The 23,798-nt window shown below is 40.1% G+C and overlaps 2 protein-coding genes across 2 annotated transcripts; one reads left to right on the forward strand and one right to left on the reverse strand.

The window, feature by feature from the left end:
• Window positions 1-1,461: 1,461 nt before the first annotated feature.
• Window positions 1,462-9,886, reverse strand: LOC140232300 (dynactin subunit 5-like). Its single transcript, XM_072312429.1, has 6 exons — window positions 9,709-9,886; window positions 8,001-8,069; window positions 7,380-7,498; window positions 6,714-6,825; window positions 5,338-5,440; window positions 1,462-4,603 (listed from the first exon to the last, which is right to left on the reverse strand). Exons 1-6 carry the CDS (start codon window positions 9,754-9,756, stop codon window positions 4,503-4,505), a joined length of 552 nt encoding a protein of 183 aa, XP_072168530.1. The 5' UTR covers window positions 9,757-9,886; the 3' UTR covers window positions 1,462-4,502.
• On the forward strand, window positions 9,748-22,999 carry LOC140232301 (signal recognition particle subunit SRP68-like). Its single transcript, XM_072312430.1, has 12 exons — window positions 9,748-9,937; window positions 13,404-13,470; window positions 14,390-14,503; window positions 14,853-15,048; window positions 15,429-15,511; window positions 16,130-16,313; window positions 16,662-16,904; window positions 17,451-17,678; window positions 17,860-17,954; window positions 20,640-20,772; window positions 21,728-21,806; window positions 22,698-22,999. The coding sequence occupies exons 1-12, from the start codon at window positions 9,856-9,858 to the stop codon at window positions 22,997-22,999; spliced, it is 1,806 nt and encodes a 601-aa protein (XP_072168531.1). The 5' UTR covers window positions 9,748-9,855.
• Window positions 23,000-23,798: the final 799 nt, after the last annotated feature.

A 23,798-nucleotide genomic window follows, 5' to 3' on the forward strand; every position in this document is an offset into this window, starting at 1 on the left:
CCTTCTTCTTCTTCTTCTTCTTCTTCTTTTTTTTTATAATGCCGGATTCGCTGGTGGCAGTCATTTATTGTATGATAATGAGGTATCATGGTTAAATCTGTATTTGGTAATATATAAATTATGTACAAATTATCTTTGGACTCAAATCATTTTATTCTACTTACAATATTTGTGTGTAACCACACTCCAAATCAGTGGAAACTCAAGCGTACGGTGACAAATGTTTTTGATTTTGTGCAAATTGTAAAGGCAGTATTACTTAAATTCAATCACATTTCAGTTGCAAGGTGAGACGGGAGGCAAATGCAAAGAAAAAATGGAAATGATCCCTAATTTCTATTCTCACAGGGAAATAACTCGAGATGTAGAGAGGCCAGTAAATATGTGTACAACAATGTCAAGGTAAGATTCAGAGTAAGGGCAGGCCAATAGGATTATACATGTACTAAGTAAAAATCCAATCCCTTACGAACGATGCACAATGAGGACTAACCGTCACACCTGATTGGGTTATAAATATTCATGTAGGTCTACCAGTAGTGTTGTTTTGGTGATGACTTTGATTTTAATGATGAATTCAGTATTTGAGATTCAAGCAACAATTCACTCATCTATATGTATTTATACTCATATACACATTAACATTTTGATGCCTGTAAGATATCATATCTTGCTGTACCAATAAAAAACAAATCAGTGAATACTGTTCTGCAAGACTTCTCTTTATACCAGAAGTTGTAAGAATTCCATCAGCATGTTCAATGACCATGGTAAAATTTGTAAGTTACAAAAGGAAAATGCACTTTCAAGTTTCGATCATTGCAAAACTTGGCAGCAACACGAGGAAAAGTGGGCAGAGAGACACATAGGCAGCCATACAGACATACATACAGCAGGGCTCGACACTAACGGTGGCCCGGTGGCCCGGGGCCACCAAAAATGAAAGTCGGGCCACCAAATTTCAGAAAAGGGCAAATTTGGTGGCCCACCTTGGGCCACCAAAATTTGTTGAAAAGTGTGTCAATAAATTCGTAACTTTTTGCGCCGGAAATGCATACTGGAATGCATGCAGTGAGTGTGCGATTTATCCAAAAAAAAAAAAAATGGACTTTTATCAATTTTTTTTTTTCGGGCCACCAAATTTTTCTCTTGGGCCACCAAAAATTTGAAATTGATGATTTTGGTGGCCCCATCGGGCCACCGAAAAATAAAGTTAGTGTCGAGCCCTGCATACAGACACCACCCCAAGACATAATTTGCAACACAATGTACAGCATGACTTAGCAAACTTCGATATGAATGCAACGCCTACTATTTACAGCATGGGCATACCTCCCACGGTACTTGTACATGTATATGGTACATCTGCAATGCACAGCACTTTGCAAACAGCAATTTTCAACTACGATAAACAAGGTAAAGACGGGGGGTAATGATCACAACGCATATGGCATTTCCTGATTCTACCATTTATTTCTTGATATATACCTTTGTACAAACTCCAAAACATGACAAGTTTACACAATCTGTTCTTGCACACTACTAGTTCCAAGCTATTACAATAATTTGCTGATGACCTGAACAAATAGCAAATTTGACTTGAAAAGTAAATTTTTTCAAAGAACGGTTTTTGAAATGTTCACGATTGTGTATGAAGCAACATTTTTACCATTTAAGGAGAAGCCCATCAAAATAATGGGATCGATCCCTGTGAATAAAACAGTACCACAGCAACAAATGCCTGATATCTCCATACAATGATTATGCAGTAAGTCTCAAGTTTTAAAGAAGAAAATCAGTAGCTACTCATAGCATGTATGACTCAATATATCTTGCCACACAAACATCTTGGCATGTATGATGTCAATCTCTGAAGTCATGTGCCATAAGACTTTGCACTCTGTTGAAGCAGATAATTTCATTACAGACAAAATCATGGACATCTTTCATTGTCTAGCTCAATAAAGTTGTCAAATTTGTGCATATTTATGTGTATATGTGTTGAGAGATTGCCCATAATTGCTTGATTATGGTGATCTTGTGTGCATGCATGGAATGAATGTTGTACAATGTACTAGTAAAACAAATAGAGTGCACTCCTGTTATAACGAACACAGTTATAACAAAGTTCTGATTACAACAAAGCAATAATTTAGGCAGCAACATTATTCACTCTATGTATTTTTATTGTTTGTTTGGTAAGAACAAAATTTCGATATAATGAAAGAAAACTGCCGATCCCAAGGACTTTGTTATAACGGGAGTCCACTGTAAGATATCTTACACTCTGTAAAAGTGGACAATTACAGGCATCCTTGTCAAAATACGGCCAAGAATGCTCACAACCTTCCTTGTAGTAACTCCTTCAAAGGGATTCTCAGAGAGAACCCCATGCTTGACACAACAGGAACTGTTCCAATTCCTTCACACTCAGCCTCTTGTGTTTCACCTGTGCACAATACATTGACCTCCCTCCCCCTCCCATAGAAATTAATTTATGTGTCAATCAAGCTTTTGAAGACATCCACTGGTGGTTAATCATTATGTCATTTTCTTGATGTCACTCAGATATACTATGTACTTTCCAGGAATTATGGATTCACACAATTATCGTAAGTCTCTGCTAATAATGTACAAAATAAATATGTTATACAACTGTACATGAGCTGTACAATGCCAACAGATAATACAGACCGAGTGTTGCAACATGGGCGCAATAGTTTTTGTTGTTATAGGAATGCTATAATTTGTACAAAGAAAAGCACAAAAAAAAATTTATTAGTGACTTTGTCTGCCAAGATACTTGACTCACTTATTTGAGGCTTCATGAGGGAATGATAACTACATGTATTTGATATGCAAAGCCTCACAACACTGTATGGCATACTTTTAGTCTTACAAAATGAAAATCTCATATGTAACACAAAGATGATGAACAGTTTGGAAACAACATCATAATCTTGACTTGTTTGATTATCATGCTCTTGAATGCTTATAAGCAGGCAACCACAGGATAGATGGCTTTAAGTCCCCTCTGAAAGACCAGACAATAAGCATAAATTGTCTTGCCTAGAGGCACAACTGCTCCTGCCAAAGGACTCAAACCAGAAATGCCAAGACTGAGAGTCTGCGTTGTTCTCCACTGAGCCCCAACTGCTCCTCACTAGACTCTATAGAGATTGTGTTGAAGTCCAACTGGAAATACGACACACAGCGTTTCACCAGTATTACACAGAAACATGTGTAAATAACGAAGCAATAGTCTGACAATATTCAAAGTTTCCTCACATGTTGTTATCACTCTTACTTTCCTCAGTATGAGGAAGTAGGGCAGATTAATCCATACGAGATTAAGCAAAGTGGTGTTGGCTTTGATGGCATACTAGCAGCATATTCATGCGCTAATAGATGTGCACCAGTATCTATCGAACATCAATGTACCACGTGAAATGTGTGATGTTACCCAACTTTCTTTGAAGGTAGCTCCCTTCATATATCATTTAACCAGAGTTTGATTATTGAATACAAAAAGACAACAGTGTGTAAAAATGTCTTCCTTGGGGAAACTGCCTCCACTTTCAAATCATGGTCAAAATGTAACATGTGATATCTAAATGTTTCAATATTGTCAGATGGAATCTGTAAGACGCCTCAAGCATTTAAGGAAAATTGAATGATACTGATATCCTGTTAATATCACATGGTGGTTTGAGCGGACCTGACAATTTTGTACATATTTTACAAATGCCAACAGCCAGCTACAGAGAACATTGGAAATGGCAAGAACAGAAAGAGAGCTACTACACACAACATAGACTTAAAACATACAGTTCAATATAATGTCAATAAGCATTAAGAAGATTGCACCACATTTGAAGTGGACCAATAATTTCCTTGACATCCTCCTGCAATTAACTCTTTATGTGCCACGTTCTCATGCCCACCTCAGTTGACAGCATGCCAAGATCACATATTTTGCTCAAACGCACAAGCCCACCTAAACCTATAAATAAGTCGCCAAATGCCGCTGTACATTGAAAGCTTGCATTATGTGGTGATTTTATATCAAGGGGTGTTTCCCATTGGATTTGCATGTGAATTTTAGGTTTCTGTCACTGTTTTGTGTGCAAAATTTAGACTTGAACAATATAGTAGCTACTGGTCATTTGAAAGAAAAATAATCATAGATTTGTCATAAGAATTACATTATAGCAAAGCTTGGCCTTTTCTCTGCAATCTTTGCTCATTGCATATCCAGTGTCACAAAATCTAAAACAAGTTTAATACATAGATCTGAAAAACTAAAGCATGCCTATGTTGCAGTTTCAGAATAATGTCGCACACAGGGGGTTCACACTGTGGCACATAGAGAGTTGAGTGTTGGCATTCTTGTACAGGAGATTGACTTTTGTCCGGAAGGCTGGTAAGAGGAGCATGAGCCTTCTCCTCTCACTCTTAGTCGTTTCTTGGTCTAGATACCGGCGCTGGATGGTTCTAGTCTCTCATTTAGCTTCCAGCATCGGCAAGAAATGTTGGTAGTACCCCCTGGTCACATCGATCATGAGTTCCTGTGTGCATTCTGGCAGCTCCCCGGATATCGAGCCTGTGAGAGTGATAGTAATGAGATTGCAGCTTACATCATCAGAATAGGCATCAGCATCAGCATCTTGCTTCACCCGTCTGCTCGTGGGGATGCTTGTTTTCAAATCTGTCACTCTTTCTGTGGATAATTTCTGTGATTGTCTATACACTATGAAAATGGAAGATGAGCTCATTAACCACTCCCCCAACAAAAAAACAAAAAAACAAAACAAAACAAAACAAAAAAAATAACAAATATTGACCGTGTACAATGATTATGAACAAACCCGAATCATGTGGTTGACACTCCATCCACAACATAAAGCTGTCACATATCACAAGCAGCTTCACTTTCCATACTACAGTAGTAATCTCCCACATAAATTTAAAAGTATTTCATAAAAGTCAAGGACATACATGCCCACTCTTTCTCTCCCCTTTTTCTGTATGTTTCTTTTTCATACTTTCTCTCTCATTGTCTCAGGCCTAAAATAAATAGTTTTGGGTGACGCGACATTTGCTCCTGCGACAGTTGCTCCAGTCTAATTTTCTCCAAGGACTTACGGTTAGGGTTGTGATGGAGTTATAGGTCGAATTTGATGTGAGGATTAGGATTAAAATCAGGGTTATATTTGTGGGTAGAATTTATGTTTGGTTTAGCGTGCAGATATTTTGTGGGATCAATTGTCGCAGGAGCAAATGTCATGGAACCACAGTTTTGAGATACACACGATACGTCATAAGGTGAAGTCTAACCTGGGTTGCCACCGATGACAGTGAATGGAGGAACAACAGTCTCAGGAGGAAGGTATGTGTTGTCAGCTATTGCACAGCAGTCCTTCAGCACACATCTCCTTCCCTGATTTCAAGACAAAATGACAAAACAAAACAAAACAAAAATAAAGCATGATACAAAGAATAGCAACACTTCAGACACCTCCTGTACTTCACCGCCATACTGCATCATAGTACTTATCATACTTGTAGTTTCTTTACAAGAATGCTAAAACATAGTGTAAACTGGTGCCTCATACTGTAAATCTTTCTCAGCATTCAAATGACAAACAAACTGTAAAAGGCAACTGCATACAAATGATTTCACAATTGCTCATTTTACTGTTTACATAAAAACTGAAGTACCATTCCCATCAGCAGTCAGTTGGTTTTTCAGATGTAAAAGCTACCACACACACACACACACACACACAGAGGACAGGCAATGATCATTTAAAAATCTATAATAGACTCATCATACGGCTAAAATGTCTCACAATTCTGCATGAAAGTTGTCCAAGTAGAAGGAAATGAGTGATAATGTATTTGTGCATATATTATTAGCATCACTAAAGAAACAAAGGTATAGATTTTGTCATTTTTGACAGACTGCTACACAAAGAACCGATGTTCATTTGAGCAGAATGGATAGAAATTCCTACCACTGACATGGGACCTTACCTGCCTAGAATATTGACTTTGCATTTTGAATGCACATACTTTTGATGAGCTATTGACCTCTACCCACAAATGGTTGTAAAGAGACCTTCTGTTCCTTGAACTGTATAATCAGTGCAAAAAGTTTGCCAGTTTGTTGTTGGGTTTTTTTTGCCACTGAAAGTGTAATATCTATAAAACATCAACTCCAACATATCCTACTTGGAATTTTGTGTACAGGATGCTATTAGTCATGGTTCCTGTTAAGAACTATTCTTGCAACATTCATTGTAACATTACAGAATGGGACACTTAACTTGAATGTTAAACTGTCTGTTAAACTATTTCATTACTCTTAAAAATGATTTCCTTTTAATACATTTCGAAGGGGAAGGAGAGTTTTCTTTTCTTAGTTGAATGCACATCAATCAATTACTTTAGAAGTTAACACTGACTGTCCCTAATGGAAATTTCAAGTAGTCATTCAGCTACCAGTGGTGACTTCATTGATCCTCTATGATGGCTAAAATCCTCCAAGCAACAACAATAGAAAAAAAAATGATGTAAATCACTATTTTTTTTAATTTAAATATAACCTGTTGAGGACGGGCAAATTTTGCTACAACTCGCATTTCCCATAGACCCCTGCCCGAGTATACTCGGGACTTGTCCTCAACGGGTTAAAGTGTTTGGAAACTTACAATGACACAGTTCTTTCCTATATGAACATAAGATCCAACTTGAGCAGCGTTGACTATGCAGTCTTCGTCGATGAATACATGGTCTCCTATGTGCAGAGGGAAGAATGCCACTCTAAAGAGAAATAAACAAGACGAGTTTGGGATTAAAGTTATCTCTCAGAAGTTTATTTGTCTCAAAACTCTTTGTCTAAAAACCTATGTGTGGTGATATACAATTCAAAAGGGAAAAACAATCAAAAATGCACAAGTGGTACACAGAACTGTAAAGAATGCAACATTATATGACAAGTAGTGGCAGCAACCACAGACTTTCTCACAAAATTTCCCTGCAGATAGAGGCATGTGTAGGCCTACATGTGTCTTTCCAAACATGGTTGCCACTGGGTTGTATCTTCCCTTATTGCATTATTTAGTTTCATTTCATTTACATTTAGGACACTGCACATTTACTCCTCCACTAATGCTTGATTTGTTTCTCCCTCTTAATGATGTACTAAAGCAGGCATTTCAGTGGTAGGCTAGTGATATGTATGAAATGACATCTCCCTCCCACTCCCCCCCCCCCCAAAAAAAAAGGGACCAGACACAGACAAGCACACACACATATGTACACATGCACAAATCCATCCAAGCACACAGGCATACATACTAAGCAACATATCTCACCCTTTGCTGAATTTCTTGAAAGGTGGTCGGATCACTGTCCTTGACCCAATGATGCAGTGTCTGCCTATACGAACATTGGCAAGGTCACCCCTGATGATACACTCTGAATGAATGATTGACTGCAAAATTGGGGACAAACAACAATGGCAAAAACTGTAACTGCATCTCAGCATATAACTTACTAGTACATGGCACACATAATAAAAAAAGGTAATAGAAATTACTCATCTTTTGTTGGGGGTGTGAACACAAATCACAGATGTTGGTGGTACAGAAGACATCTGCTGTATTTTGGCTTTCATGTTACTGAAACAGATCTGTACATGTTTTTTTTTCTTTTTTTTTTTTCTAAATGCCAGAGATAATAACTCACTAAGGTCCGAGACAAAGTTTGAACATCTTGTATCTTTTTTTTCTTCTTTTTTTTTCAGAACATTCCACTCATATGAATAATGGTACCACACACATTCATGTTATGCTTCGTCAAATGACATGAGGCTCACTGCTAGTTAAAAGTAGAAAAGGACATCACAGAAGATAACTTTGTTGGTATTGCTATCAATATTGCACAGGTGATAATATCACTAGATAGAAGAGTAACATGCATGTTCATTCACTTACCTTGCCATTTAGGACTATATTCTGACTGCCACAGAGTACAGACTGCCTGCTCACCTTGTTCCCAGATGCCTGCAATGATAACAAAGTATTTCAACTATGAATCACACCTGGCTTTGGGTAAAGATTAATAGTGTGTGCATCACTACACATATCACACTGACACTTGATGCACTGATCCCATAGAACAACTCACAGACTAAGCCATGCTGGGATGGTGGTATGTCACTTGCCATTAAAAGAATGTCAGAACATGTGGAATTCGAGTTTACTACCACTGCAACAACTTCCCAGTAGCATGGACTTTGAAAGTGCCACTCCTGTGAATCCCAGCTGTCTGCTGTTAACCACCCATGGCCCTGCCAAGGGACTTGACAATAAACAGTAGATAAAGTAGATGCAGTACTGTTACACTTTTCAGAGGCATTTGACAAAGTACCACATGAAAGACTCCCGAGAAAAATTAGCCTTTTATGGTATCTAGGGTAACTCCCTCTGTTGGAGCAGAGCAGAGCTTTCCATATGTATCATGTACATCAGGTTGTGCTTGAAGGAACTAATTCACTCTCATCCGATGTCACCTCAGGCGTATCCTAAGGGACGGTACCATCCAGTTGGGGACGATGCCAGTCGAGTACTTCGGGGCACAAAACGACAAAATGCTCCACTTGCTAAAATGGCAGTCTTTTGCAGAAAGAAAAGCTCAGCTAACAGTCATTAAATGCTGTACTGCATCTTGCATCATGGACTGATTGCCATCCAACCTGAACCACCCTACATCTACCCAGTAACACGATCACCTGGACAATAACATGCTCAATATTGACAGCATCTCTACAGGACCTCTGGGTTTCAAAACTCCTTCTTTCCATTTTCCACGTGTCATACTGGAACCAGCTCCCGCTTCTGCCCGAGAACAATTTAGGACGCAGCTGGTTGGGATCACTGCGTCAAAACCCAGTTGGAAAAGGAGCAATTCTTACTCTGCACAAGGAGCACCTTTTACCTTGTATACAGTGTGAATATATTTGTAACCTCATAAATTTTTTTATTGAGAATCAATAATTATAAATGTAGCATTGGCATCTTGCATCCCTATGACCCTAGTTTACATTGTACACTACAGCATGCACTAAGTACGGAAGTACACTGACTGTACGCCACCCAGAGCAGAGAGAGGTCAGTACCTCATCTGGAAGAAGAAGAAGGAGAAGAAGGAGGACAAAAATGAGATTTATTTTGTAAATTATGGGAAAACAAGAAAAGTTAATTTGCTTCATACGTACCCACCATGAAATGATTATTTGAATAAATTTTACCAGTGTTTACCGGCGATATCATCGATCATGCAGTGCAGTCACTTTATCATTTCAATAATTAGTGCCACATACACAATAATAAAGAATGCTCAACTCAAATTCAACATCCTACAGGTCCAGTTCAGTCAATACTATACTTCAGCCCTGCCCCTGGCTAGATTTAGAAATTAGATGATAGATCTAAGTTAGCCACTGCTTTAGTCAGCCAGAATCCAACGCCAAATCAGAGGCGTGGGACTTGGGTCTTTGGTACACACACCCACTGCTTGTTGAAAGCCGACAGTAAATTTACACGTATAAAATGTAAACATCACAAAATAATCCAAAAGAATTCTATAGAGGTTATACAGTACGTAGGAATCTGGAAGACAGAATAAATTAAAAACACATACCGTTTCTATATATTCAGCTTTCACGTAAAATGTGTCTTGTTGTTCCATGATTTTAGGAACTTTTACGTAGCCCGAGATGCAAGAAAAATTGTTGTAATTTCACTGCTGCCCTCTGCGTCGAAATCTTTCCAACGACACACAAGCAACATGGCAGGGGACGAAGAGAGCATGACTGATGTGGCAGACGAGAGCCAAGGCCCGAGTCAGAAGGAAACATTCACCCTAGAAAGTATCCTTTTATTACCACGGAAGTGCCGTTTGTAACCATATTCTTCTAAGGAGCGAAAAAGTGAGATAAGTGCGATAAGAAATGTATCAGACACGTCCAGAATTGTAACATGAGCATGGCTGCAAAGTGAGCTAACTCTGTGGGACTGTGGCATGCAGCTGCAGCGCTGGTTGTGTGTGCGTGAATGAGTAGATGAGCGTGGCCGAATGTAAATTGTGCACGGCGGTGTGCTGGTAACATATGCCATGGCATATCTGGGACTGAACCCTGCTGGGCAGAAGAAAAGGTGGACAGACCTAGTCGTAGAATCTCTAGAATCTCACACCTTATGCTTTTTTGAGTACACATAGAAGGATTGATGGTTCGGTATTCGATTTAGTATGAGTTTATACAATGTAGACAGTGCCTGGCCTGGAATGAGTTTTGTGCGAAAAGGGGATTAATTTATAAATTTGTTTTGTCAGCTTGTTTGTTGTTCATCAAAAAAGGGGAAGGGAGGGGAACTCTGCCTCTGGTTATTCTGTTCCTTGAAATTCATGAATCCTTGGGTCTATAAGTTGAAAGAGGCTATACTACTAGGGTGTCTGAAGCATTTTTGTAATGTCTGAAAAACGAAATGTAAACTATTTTATATGAAAGAGGATTACATCATTAAGACACATTTCAAATTTCATGGCGAAACGATGTTTCTATCTCGAGAAATTTAACTTTCAAATCACAGCAATATTACCCCACTTTTCTCCGAGAACGCTCCAAAATGTGTCCAAATCATTACGCCGGAAAGTTGCATTCGCGTGTGGATCTCGAGCAATCGGATAATGAGCGTACAGCGGTTAGAAAATACGCGTAACAAGCGCTGAAGCCACTCCCCCACAATGTCGTCACACTGCATGTGGTGTTTGTGTATGTATGTGTGTGTGTGTGTGTGTGTACACATTTATGCTCGCTACCCTTACCGTGCCACACAGCGCAGTTGTTTACACTACAGACAAGACCCACACAACCCCCCGATCATCCGATAAAGCTAGCGCGAAAGCATGCATTTGTCTTGTCGGCGTGCGAGAATTATGCGCCAGCCAGCCGCGCGCAGTGCTATACCTCGGGCAGCTAGCCTCGCAATCGCGCACTGTGACCATGCATGTGATGCCAGCGCTGCACAGGAAGCTTGTCGTCCAGCAGCTTCTTGCGTGAAAATGATGCCAAATTACCACCATCCATAAAAGCATTAAAGAGCCTACAGGCTATAGTAATCTTTTGAAAAAAAAAAAATCGATTTGAAGTTCAGTAACAAATATCGGTATTCGTAATAGGTCTACTCGATCGTACTCACAGTTTCCCGTTCAATCGTGTCTTCCACGCGTAGGCCTGGGAAGGAATTGACCGCTCATTTACGATCGAGCTGTGGCTCTACGCCTACGTATGCATACAACTATAATATTTGTTTGCGATAACTGCCACATCGGCTGTCTGAGAAAAGCGAGAGTCAATGTTGTCAATAGTGTTTTGTTTGTGACTGTGGTTGTATGTATTGAGTCTACACGAAGGCACGTGGCATTTAGTATTGTCCATTTAAACTGTGGAATCAGTGTGTATCAAACATCGTGCGTTGCACAATCATGCTGTTGACCGGGGTAGTGCTGCAGCAACACAAGCTAGCTAAGTCGACAGCGCGTGCCCGGCTATGCCATGCATGCCTAGCCTGCGTAGCTGGCATGTTCCTGCTGCTGCGCTGCCTGGTCTGGCTGTGCAGCGATAGCGAGGAGTAGCACTGCAACAGACGCGGTCGTATGTATACGTATGGTACACACACACACACACACACACACACACACACTCACACAGGCGGTCCTACATACACACATCATGCACACGCAATCCACCTTCGCGCCGCGAACGCCATGTGGCTGCGTTGCGTGTTGAATTTTAATATGCATGACCCCAAATACGCGAAAGTTACCATGGATCCTTGCATACAAAGCCACGCCTTGAACGTTCACTGCAGCCGAAAAATTATTGCAAGGGGTGCTTTCAAGGCAAAATCCACAGTCGAAGACGTGGAGCTAGCGAAAAACTAACCACACCATCGGATTCAGCATATCCTAAACTACTCACATGCTACACGCTGGTGCAAGTACCGAAGTAGATGCTGAGATATGGGGATAAACGTGTTTCTAACGACATTTACACCTATTTATTGGCGGATTCATGTACCAGCGCTCTAATACATGATGGAGACAAACTCCCTCTTTCATATGATGCCAAATTTGTTAGGATTTGAGGTCGGCATCGACTGTGGAAAACTCAATAAAGGCGAAATCTGGCTCAAAATCGCTTGCCAAAATCGGCGCACCTCGCGTTTGCACGGCGTCCTATGGGAGTTGCGTGTTGTGAGATAGGGCGCACAATGGTCCGAAGGTAGGAAGGGCACGATCCGACACCCTAATACTACTTATCCCTGTTTGCAGCATAAAAATACAGGTTTTGTGACCTTTAAAAATCTTCCACAAATTCCAGCCTCTCTGGAAAAGTCATAAGTAAAATTTTACTAAATTGTACGGTTACCAAAATTGTGTGACTTCTTCAACAAACGCAACTCACTCAACATGCAAGACACCCATAAAGCTCATCGATGCTTCACATGATCAAGAGTGACTGGTCAATGTGTGGTTAGCACGTCCCTCTTTGCAGCAGAGTATGCCGGTTAGCGGCAGTGTGTCTGATTTTGTAGCATGGGGTATTCTGGTTTGTGGCACCATGCGATAAGGTAGTACGCGCGATCACAATAGGGCTAGGTTGTAATAGCACCAGCAGACTGCACGCGTTCGGTGAATGCAGGTCTGATAGGCCATCTGAAGCAAATCAGAACATGCGCCCTCTACCCATGCCCTGTTTGTGGCCTCCCCTAAAAACCTTGTTTACTTATTCATTTGAATATTCGTGGCGATCGGGAGTAGAACTTATGAGGCGATTCTCTAATACTCTTGTACATCAACTAAAATTCTAAAAAACACCTAACAAACAAACAAACTTATGAGGTGATTCTTTAATACTCTTGTACATCAACTAAAATTCCAAAACAATTTATTCATTCTGAGTTGATCTAGTTACTTTACTGATTAGTACTTTGTGAACTTTAATACTGGCTTTAGAGGCTTCCTTGGGGATTTCCAGTTGTTTTTCAGCTAAAGAGAATCATATGTGTTTTGTCCCACATACCTGTAGAACAAAAGCAGGAGTTACTTTCACTTGTTATTAGAAGTGGGAGTACTCTTGCACCTGATTGGGTAGTTTCATCTATGAATGAAACTGCCCTTGCCGCAAATAATCTGTAAGCACCCTGCCACAAACCTAGATAAGTGTTGTGCATTTAGAAAGGCAGTTTGGTTGGTTAGACTTTTTTCTTGAGGTTGAATGATATGATTTGCTCATGGTATCAATCCTTAACAGTGTCTATCTTCACTGCTAGTTCTGAGCATCATCAAAGAGTCTCAACAGCAGCATGGTATGCGCCACGGTGATTACCAGCGATATAGGTGAGTCCAAAATACCAAAGACACATTTCAAACAATGATACACAGTGTAGTAACAGTAGTAATAGTAATAGTAGTAGTAGTACAATGTAGTAATGATAATAATAATGGTAATAAAAACACCACTGTCATCACAATAGCAGTGATAAATACCAAATGATAACATGTCATGCTGTATATTGCAAGGGGTTGAGAGTGGTATGATACAGTGTACTCTGTATGGGGCGGCACCATTGTACGTCATTCTATGCATGTGACCCACTCATGATGTACTGAAGTTATTTTGAATGGATAGAGTGCTTTCATAAGTATTAAGTGAGAAATGAGACAGACATTATGATGACAGAAGATACCAACTATCCTTTTGTACACTGAGTTACCAAGAAAAAAAAAGTGATGTGAATATTGATAATAAAAATAATGATAATAATAGTGATAATAAAAGGTATTGATAATCAATTTTTATCTGTGACTCTGGTTGGCTTTGGTTGAGCATGTTAGCAGACCTAGTCAAGGAATCTGCTTAGTGATGAGCAAGAGATTCTTGAGTCAGAATGTTACCCCTTTCAAGTCAAACAGTAAAGGAAGTACCCGTACCCACTGCACACGAATTCCATATTGCCTGTTCTTGTCTCGCGTGTACTTACACTAAGACAAAACTGTGTTGCAACTGATCGACAAATTGCCCTACATCGACGTAATATTTTTTTTATTTGTATTTTTTTTTTATCTGCGTCGATGTAGGGCAATTTGTCAATCAATTGCAATGAAAACATCTTGGGAGAATTTCATGAATTTGAACAATACTGTGTTTTGATCTGCGAGTGGCAGAAGAATGGACTGTTTTTGCAATCACACACATTGTAACAGGAAAGTTGCATTTGACTTTTGGGGGTAATTTTTGTTGATCTCTCCTTCACAGGAGTTATTGTTCGAGGCGGCTGAGGAGGATACGCAAATCTCTCAAATTCAGTTATGGAAATAGAAACAAGTATGTCAAGAGGCAGATCAAAGAAGATGTGATCACAGATGTCAGGTGAGTCTGTTGCTGTCAAAACACTATTTACAACCTTGTGTTTTATTTATGTCATATATTAATGTACTATTTGATGTGGCGTATTTACTGCTTTGTTCAAAAGAGCAGTAAGTGAACAGTTATTTTCCGACGCAATTTTTTCATACACATGAACAGTGTCAGGAAATTCTATTTCTCTGTGGATTGTCTGTATTAAAAGGTAGATAACACATTTCTACTTACTGTAGCTATGAGTAAACAGCAGCTTTGATTTTCACATGAGTATATTGAATAACATAGTAAGTTTTAGATATAATATACCTTTGAAAATAAATGTCCCAATATTTTTTACAATTGCTTCTCATTCTAGGTTTCTGTATCTACCCCTTGTGTGTGCTGAGAGAGCATGGAGTTATGCGATGCAGCTCAAAACAGAGGGAAACACCGAGCCACGGAAGCGCTTCCATGTCATTTCCCGGCTGCGCAAGGCAGTCAAGTATGCCACAGAGCTGGAGACGTTAGTACAGAGTGACAAGTGCGATGCACGGTCGAAGCTGGAAGCTCAGGTAGGGCGATCTGTTGGTGTTTGTCACTTCATCGTTCAGAATATTGCTCTCATATTACTTGAAACTGATTTTCACTTGAAATACTGTTCTTCTTGCCTTCAGTATTTTCCTTAGTCTTTACCTGCTTAATATTATAATTTTTTTTTTTTTTTTTTTTTTACTATCACTCTCAATATTTTCATTCTACAGTTTTCTCATGCAGAATTTCTAGTGCAGGTTGAAAGTTTTGTGTCTGTAATATCCTATGCCTTTTCCTGTAAATGACAAAGACAAACACAGGACTGATTTGCATTGCTTCAGTGTTCAGAAACAGAATAGTAGTTGCTTTACATGATTTTGCTTCCTTGTGTATACAATGTTTATAACTTTTTTTCCCCCAGGCTTACTGTGCATGGATGAAAGGCATGGTGTTCTTTGAGCTGGAGCAGTGGGAAGACTGCATAAAAACTCTCAGTGCTGCAAAGTGAGTACAAATTTGTTCATGTATTCTTGGAAGGTTTCCATGGCGAGAGGCATAGTTCTTCTTGGAATGAAAAGTGGGCCTGAAAAGGACCAACGCAGTCAACTCATTGGTCCTTTTCAGGACCACCTCTTACTCCAAGAAAGAATTCTGTGCATGGTGTACTGGAAATTACCTAGAAATTTGTTCTTGTCACAAGATAAACAGGTGTATCTGTGTTTTCTATGATGTGTGTGTTTTCTTTCTTGTTCTGTGATCACGTTTTAAGCAAAGATACCATGAACATCAAACAGATGAATGATTGTAGATGCTGAGTATGTGTGTGAAACTGGAGGGAAACTTTCGAAATCATGCATCATGCTGGAGTGATGTAAAAGGAAACCAAAATATGCAATGAAAAAGAGGAGAAAGATCCTCATACACTTAAACACCCCACTCCTACCCCCTCAAAAAAACAAAACAGAACAACACAGAACAAAAGAAAACACAAAACAAAACAGCAACAAAAAGGTACCAAACACAAGTGCAGGGTAGCAATGTAATTCCAGTGAAACATTCATTCATTATTATATAGTATATCATTTCATGAGTGTGACTGTGATCTCTGTTTGACTGTTGCAGAACTATCTATGAGAAGTTGGCAAGTGCCCTCAACGAGGAGCAGAGGGCTGTGTACATGCAGCGTGTGGAGGAGATCTCCCCGAGTATACGATACTGTGCCTACAACATCGGCGACGAGAGCGCCATCAATGACCTCGTGCAGATGAGGCTCAAGTCGGGAGGCCAGATGTCAACCAACATAGATGTGAGTTTGCTCCATTCCAAGAGACAGAACTGAGATAAAGTGACACATGGTTACCCCACTGTCTTCTCATGCGAATCGAGTACAGCTGTATGTCACCACAGTAAAAGGTGACAGAGTGAATAGAAAAATGATTAATGTACTTTTATGTCAAATTGACAGGTACGAGATAAAGGCTTTCTACTGAAGGTTTTGTGCATTTGGTACTCTGTAATGTGTGATCCAAGAATTGTCAATGAATATGTTGCTTACTAAATCCACCTAAGAATTTGTGCAGGGCAATATTTGCTCTAATTAAAACCAGACCTCCACAATCCAATCACTGACACTTATCAATTGGCCGCATTTTAGAGTCTTCTTGCCCAGACGAGAGAGAAGCAAGCGGCCACCCTGAGCGAGGTCACCTGGCGAGGGCGCACTGTGCCGGTCCGTAACGAGCAGGTGCGAGCCTTCCTGCTGACGTGCCAGGAGAACGAGCAACAGCTGACGACAGCTGTGATGGACCACGAGGGCAAGGTGTCCGTCTACGAGAGCCTCCTCTTGCAGTGCAAGGACGCCCTGCAGATCATCCGGGAGGAACTTAGGGCGGATCCGGTGGGTGGAAAAATGGGGTTGCCTCCTTTTGGGAGCTCTGAAGCACAACCTCAAACACAAAGCTTGTTGGAAAAATCAAGATGATCTGCTATCAATAATTTTGGGTTGTTGGGTCTTTTTAAAAGTTTTTTTAATTTGTAGGTTGCATGAAATCAATAGTCTATGGGTTAAATCTGGGGGTAGATTTAAATTCTAATTCAACTTGCAATCCACTTGTGCAGAGTGACTATGTTGTGTGTGGATGATTTGCGCTGTGGCTATTTGATTTTTGTGATGGATATATAGGAAAAACTCTTTAATAAAAAACAACTAAACATCAGAATGTTTGTGCCTTATGAATCTGATTAGTCCTCTCCGCTGAACTGCAAATTTGTCACTTTTCAGAAAGAACACTTGATTTCAAAATGCAAATATTTCATGAGAATCTTTCCTCCATTTGTTTAAGCATTGACTTGGACTTTATATCAGCTAACAGGAAAGATTTGAGCTCTTCAAAACAACATAATTGATTGATATGCCCTCATTTCCCATGTGGTGTCTCTATAGACGGCAAAGCCAAAGGGCCAGCGCCAGGACGGACCTGTGTCCGGTGTTCAGTACCTACACACATACCTCACTTACATTCGTCTGACCAAGACGATAGAACGCAACATCCTCCTGGCGGAATCGCTCAAGGCCAACCTCCAGCCCCGCGACGAGACAGAGCAGGAGAACTCGGGCCAGAAGCGCACCAAGCCCCAAGACCTCATCCGACTCTACGACATCATCCTACAGGTGAGACGTGCTGTTTCAGGAGCAAATGTATTCTCATTTTATTGTCACAGAAAGTTATCACATGGACTTAAACTGGAAATTGAATTGTATTGAACAATGATATATGATGCTAAGTACTATATACCATGCACTTTCAAATCATGTTCTCATTTGATTCTTTCTCTTTTCTTTCCACTTTCAGAATCTTTTAGAAATTCCACAGCTACCAGGGTTAGAGAGTGACTTAGACTTACAGCAAGAAGTGTCTGCCAAGACGCTAAAATACAAGGCCAATAGGTAACTGTTTTTCTCACTAGATTTTCTGTTTTTGTAGAGATTAGAGGAGAAATGCATTGTGTCAACAAAATGAGTATGTCTGTACACTATTTTCTGAAACAAATACAATATGAAGACTGCATGCTATGATGAGTAGCAGTGCTTCAATTACAGAAGAAAAAAAAAATCAGAAACTATAAGACATGATACTTCATCTTTACATCTCTTAAAGGAGGAGTCCGGACGATTTTGAATAAATTTCACCATAATCTACATAAATCAGGGACCACAATGACTAAGTTTCATTGAAAAATACCCTCCCAACTCGTCACAATCTATTTTTTAGCATCACTAATTTTGAATCGTAACTGTTCAATTTCTGTACGCCGGCGAGAAAGATCACGTGACTGCGTGACGTATTAGCCCCACATTGCTTTTCGTTTGGAGCGTCAGCTGGCTCGGGGAGCCCTGCTTGAGCAACGGCGATACGGGCCGAGCAAGCGGTAGCGTTCCGCGTGGTTCCGGCCACGCAGCGGATGCACGCGACATGATCCTATTGCCTCACTTCGAAAATGCCGATGTATGAAGCATTTGGGTGTTCTAATAAACCGGGCGATGGCCAGAAGAAGAGTTTTTTGCCATTCTGAACCCAGAAAATGAGCGGGAAAGGTGTGCAAGATGGCTCTCCAATATATTAATTGACAAGTTTGTCGTCAAAACTTACAAATACTACTCGATGCAGTATTCCCCATCGCGATCGGCGGCGTAACTGCAACCAGCAGCCCCATACGCATAGCGTAATGGGGCTGCGCACTGTAGCATTCAGGATCATGATAAGGTAGTATCGCGGATAAATATCAACTTAAAATCGAAAAATTTCTTTAATTTGAAGACTTACCAGTAAAGTTAAAGTATTGACAACGGGCTTCGGGCAACGTTCGGATCTGCCGATAGTCCCTTTCTGTTCGAATTAATGACTTCATGTGACTCGGTCGAGAGGAACCTGGGAGAGCTACACTGAGTTGACGGCCAGCGCACGCATAACCGGAGATGTGTGCGCAGAGATGTCTCTTTGTGTGTGCGCCTGTGCTGGCCGTCAATAATTCAGTGTATGTAGCTCTCCAAGGTTCCTCTCGACCGAGTCACATTAAGTCGTCAATTTGAACAGAAAAGGACTATTGGCAGAACCAAACGTTGCCCAAAGCCTGTTGTCAATACTTTAACTTTACTGTTAAGTCTTCAAATTGAAGAAATATTTCGATTTTAAGTTGATATTCATCCGCGATGCTACCTGATCATGATCCTGAATGCTACAGTACGCAGTCCCATTACGCTATGTGTATGGGGCTGCTGGTCGCAGTTACCGGCGGCGGCAGTACTAATAAGCTGGCGCTGGCGTTTCTTCCGCGGTTCAAGTTTATACTGTTGTAATTTACCACCGTCAGATATACTCAACAGTCTCGGACAACAAGAGAGGCAATAATTCTGAAATTGACAGACTGATTTGAGATTTTTTACACTCAGAAGTCGAAAAAAAACGATCGCGGATTGTGATAGCATCTGGCAGCAGCAGACGGTACGTAAATGTATGCCTGATCTCTCTGATGACAACAATAGCCATTGAATTGTAAGTGATTGGATGGACACTAATAAGTATGGCAGTATTACAATACATATAATATTTCAATAAAGTGAAAATGTTATAACATTGTAACTATTTTACATTAATCTTTGACGGATTTTATATAGATATATACCGAAGATCATTTGAATAAAGAAATACAGCATTTGGCAACAGCACTCCTAAAACAGTGTACGGACTCCTGCGGTAGCGCCAAGTAGGCAGACCTCGGCAGGCATGCAGATACCGCGCCGCAGTCAGCAGTGCAATGGGAGATCGATGCGTAGCTGGGCTGCGCTCGCAGTGCTCCGCTGAGGAAAGTGATTCTGAAACGTCACGCGCAATGCATACTGGGACAGATAGTACGAAGGGCTGCTCGCGACGGATTCGAACATGAAGAATTACCTTATTTTTTAAAAAAAATCATAGTAAATGTATCTGATGGTCTTTTCTCGTCGGGAAAAGGGTAATAGGTTCATGAAATATTGTTCTTTACACGGGAAACGGCTGATAATCGTCCGGACTTCCCCTTTAACTATCATGGGTAATTCTTGAGGTTTCCAAATCTATTGTTTTTGGTTTCAGGTTACTTGTAATGGCATCCCTTGTCCTCTCAAATCTGATAAGGAATTTTATGTAAGCCACATCCAAGTAATGTATGCCACAACAACTATCTTTTTTTTTTTTTTTTGGTGGGTCCCCACCTGCAGACCCTTAAATGGCTACAGCTTATTACCATAAAATCAGAAATTTTCACATGCATTTCAATTTTGCGAATTTTGTGAGAGCCTAGATTCGCGAAATTGAAATGCACGCAAAAATTCTTGTCTACACTATATGCATTGAATGCCAGCGGCAATTTGTGGAAATTTTAATGCTGCAAATATTTCTGGTTTTAGACTGTATCAGTTGACCATATTCACTCAAATTTTTAAAGGTCAACTGCCTTTATTTCATTATTATCAAAAGAAGCTCACTTCTTCACATAGAATAATGCCTGTAATATCATGCCAATCATTTGCTCATGTATCGTTCCCATCTGCCAATAGTTTTCATTCATTTATTATTTCTTTCTCTTCTGACAGGTGTTTCTTCCTAGCACAGTCTTACAGTCAGGCCAAGAAGTGGACGGAGGCGGCTGCATTGTTTGAGAGGGCCATCTCACATGCCAAGTCTTCCATTAAGGAGTGGAAGGCCATCAAAACGAGACCTGTCAAGGTGGGAAAGGAGCTCTTCTCTCTCTTCCCCTCACATTTTTTTTCATGCCTTTGTCCTAGTTATGAGGGAACATGTGGCATTCAATATTTTTGTGTTCATTAGGGAACGAAGTAGTGTTCCATAGGCACTTTGGGAGTGGGATTGTGATGGGGCTGGCGTTGAAGGAAGTGGACCTGTAGCAGCCCTTCAGTGTTCAGGAGGCATCATGTTTTGGGGTCGTCTATTTGTTTTTCCATCCATCTGTCTGTCAGTCCATTCATCAATCCTGTCATTCCCACCCAGATCTTGTTTGTTTTGTTCTGTACTTTGTATTTTGTTGGGGTCATGGATATAACCAAAGAAGTGCAAAAAGTAACTTTGTAGTCACTATTTAGTATGCAAATGCTAATGATTTGCAAGGCGCAAGACAAAGCAAAAATAATCTGCCAGCAATCCTCAGGCATGTACTGTGTCCGTAGTTAACCAGAAGAAAGGTAGAATGGGTTACAGGAAGAAGCCAAGTTTGCTGTGGAAAGACATGGAGTTGTTTATGTTCATGTTTAGATGAACAAGTGTGCGTGGTACAAGTTTCGAATGACGGTACAAGTTTTGAATGATGGAAGAAGTGACCTTTATCCTGAAAACCTCCAAACACAGTGCAAGACAACCTGTATCGTAAAGGGCTCGATCCATTCTAAAAAAGAGAGAGAGAAGTAGATGAAAACATAAAAAAATATTTGAATTAAAAAAAGGGGAGATTGGGATGACTATAATTGTCATTATGATTGTCAATGTAATATTGATGTTTGCAGTAATTACTATTTTTTTCTTTATTTTTATTTTATTTTTATTTTTGTACAAAAGAGCAACAAGAAACAACCTTAGCGCCCTTTGTGGATGTAACATGTACAAAGTATATGGTGTCTGTCATGTAATTTTAACTGTCACTCTTGTGTTTACTCCCATCATGTTTTAGAATGAGATGACAGAGTTAGATGAACTAATACGACAGGTGAACGGTGTCAAGTACTCTGCCCAAGCTGCATCCATTCTAGGTAAGAAAATATGCTGGTCTATATTAAAAAAAAGTATCCATATATACATATATACATTCAACTTTGCTGGAGTCAAATCCAAAGGGACCGGGAGAAAATCCTTCAAGTTGCCTGCATTTTGACTCTTACAATGGAGTTAACACGTGTTTATATCAATCTGGGGTAAAATTTTTTCTTTGTCTAGTCAATTTTGTGACTTGAGCAAGGCCACCGTAGGCAAGGTTGACTGTAGATGTTTTACCTGTGAGGACCTATAATTCCTTACATGTGCACATGCTCCATGCATTTCAATACAATGTACTGCGAGTCCAGCTTGTATGCAACAGTTGTTGCTATGTCGGGCAAGTGTCAGGCAAGCTTTCTGACTGTCTGGAACAACCTTTCACTTGATGAAGGTGTCTGTAAGATATTATATGTCTTGTGTACTCATATCGTTCTATACCACAATGTGTACTCGTATCGTTCTATACCACAATGATCAACCTTTTGCGTTTCATATGACATATTTTGTTAGTAAAGTAGTCCATGGCCCTGCAACCTATTAGTTACAATCTGTCCAAATTGCCACTCTCAACTTTACTTTTACCCTTTTTATCATGCTGTATGCTGTTGGCTTGGTTTGCCATGCAAATAAATCATGTATTGGACAGATGTAATGCGCAACAAAAACTATAAGCCGGCAACATGATGTGCTCTTTGAATTTTTTGTTTTTTTGTGTTACTTTTGTGTAGATCCACTTTTATTTATTTTTTTTTGAGATAAGCTGTCATGAAGGAAATACAATGATTATTCAGTTATCAATGTTGATGAAAATTCAGAAAAAGCATAGTGTATGATATCATCTAACTTGTTTCTGAACGTAGAATACCCCATCTTTACTTTGTCAATAGATTCGGAAGAAGTAACCGACAGCCTAGCCAAACTAAGTGTGACGCCAACCGCCAACTCTGCCCCAGTCAGCCAGCGCCTCGGCCAGTACCTCCCCGCGGCGGAGGTCAACCCGGCCAAGCCGAATCTGGTGCCGTTCCCGCCGGACTTCAAGCCAGTGCCCTGCAAGCCCCTCTTCTTCGACATCGCCCTCAACCACGTGGAGTTCCCGTCCCTGGAGGAGAAGCTGGAGACCAAGAAGGCTGCTCCGGGTGCCGGCATAGGGGGCTTCCTGAGGGGCTGGTGGGGAGGGGGCAAGAAGTGAGGGGGAGGGGGGCAAAATTTACCCGCTCCCGGAGAAGCTAAAGACATATATGTATAACTATAAAACTATGTACACACAAGAAAATGTGCCAGAGAGACCAAATTATTTGGAAAGTGAGAAAAGTCCTGGCAATCAATGCAGACATGGAAAAGCGGTGATAATGAGTTATTTTTTTTTTTCTTTTCCTCTTTGGATGCAAGAAACATGTTATGATCATGGAATCTCTCTTGAGTTCAATTCTAATGCCTGAGTTCACTGTTCAGAAACTGCCACAAGTCTTGTAGCATTTTGGCCATTTCATCTTCATCACAAACTGAAGTAAATTTCAGACAAGAAAAGTTGCTGTAGAACTGAAAATTTCATGAAATGAATTTGCAATTTCTATTTGCCAAGATACCGTTACTTTTTTTTTTTTTTTTTGAATGAACAGGATGTAGAACAAAAATAAGTTTCAGATGCAAACATTTGTGGAACATTTTATCTATCAGCCTTCAGCAAGATGCTGTAGCCTGTGCAATCTAAGTACTGCTTATGACTAATTTGTTTTTAACTAATATGTTATCCTTGAAGTCAGCATTGTCGATGTTGATTTGAACTGTAGCCGATGATTTCCCCACATTTACTGTTATTATTATTATTATTTTTTTTTTTTGAACTAGACAGTCACAACCCTGTGAGAAACATCACATCGAGGTCAACTTTGACAAAGAGTGGAGAAAAACCAAATGGTATTGAGAGTAGGCAAGTTATGACAAAGACCACATGTCTTTGTGAAATATCCAAGCTGTAAACTCAGGTA

This window comes from Diadema setosum, chromosome 8 (assembly GCF_964275005.1).
Source record: "Diadema setosum chromosome 8, eeDiaSeto1, whole genome shotgun sequence".
Lineage (NCBI taxonomy): Eukaryota > Metazoa > Echinodermata > Echinoidea > Diadematoida > Diadematidae > Diadema > Diadema setosum.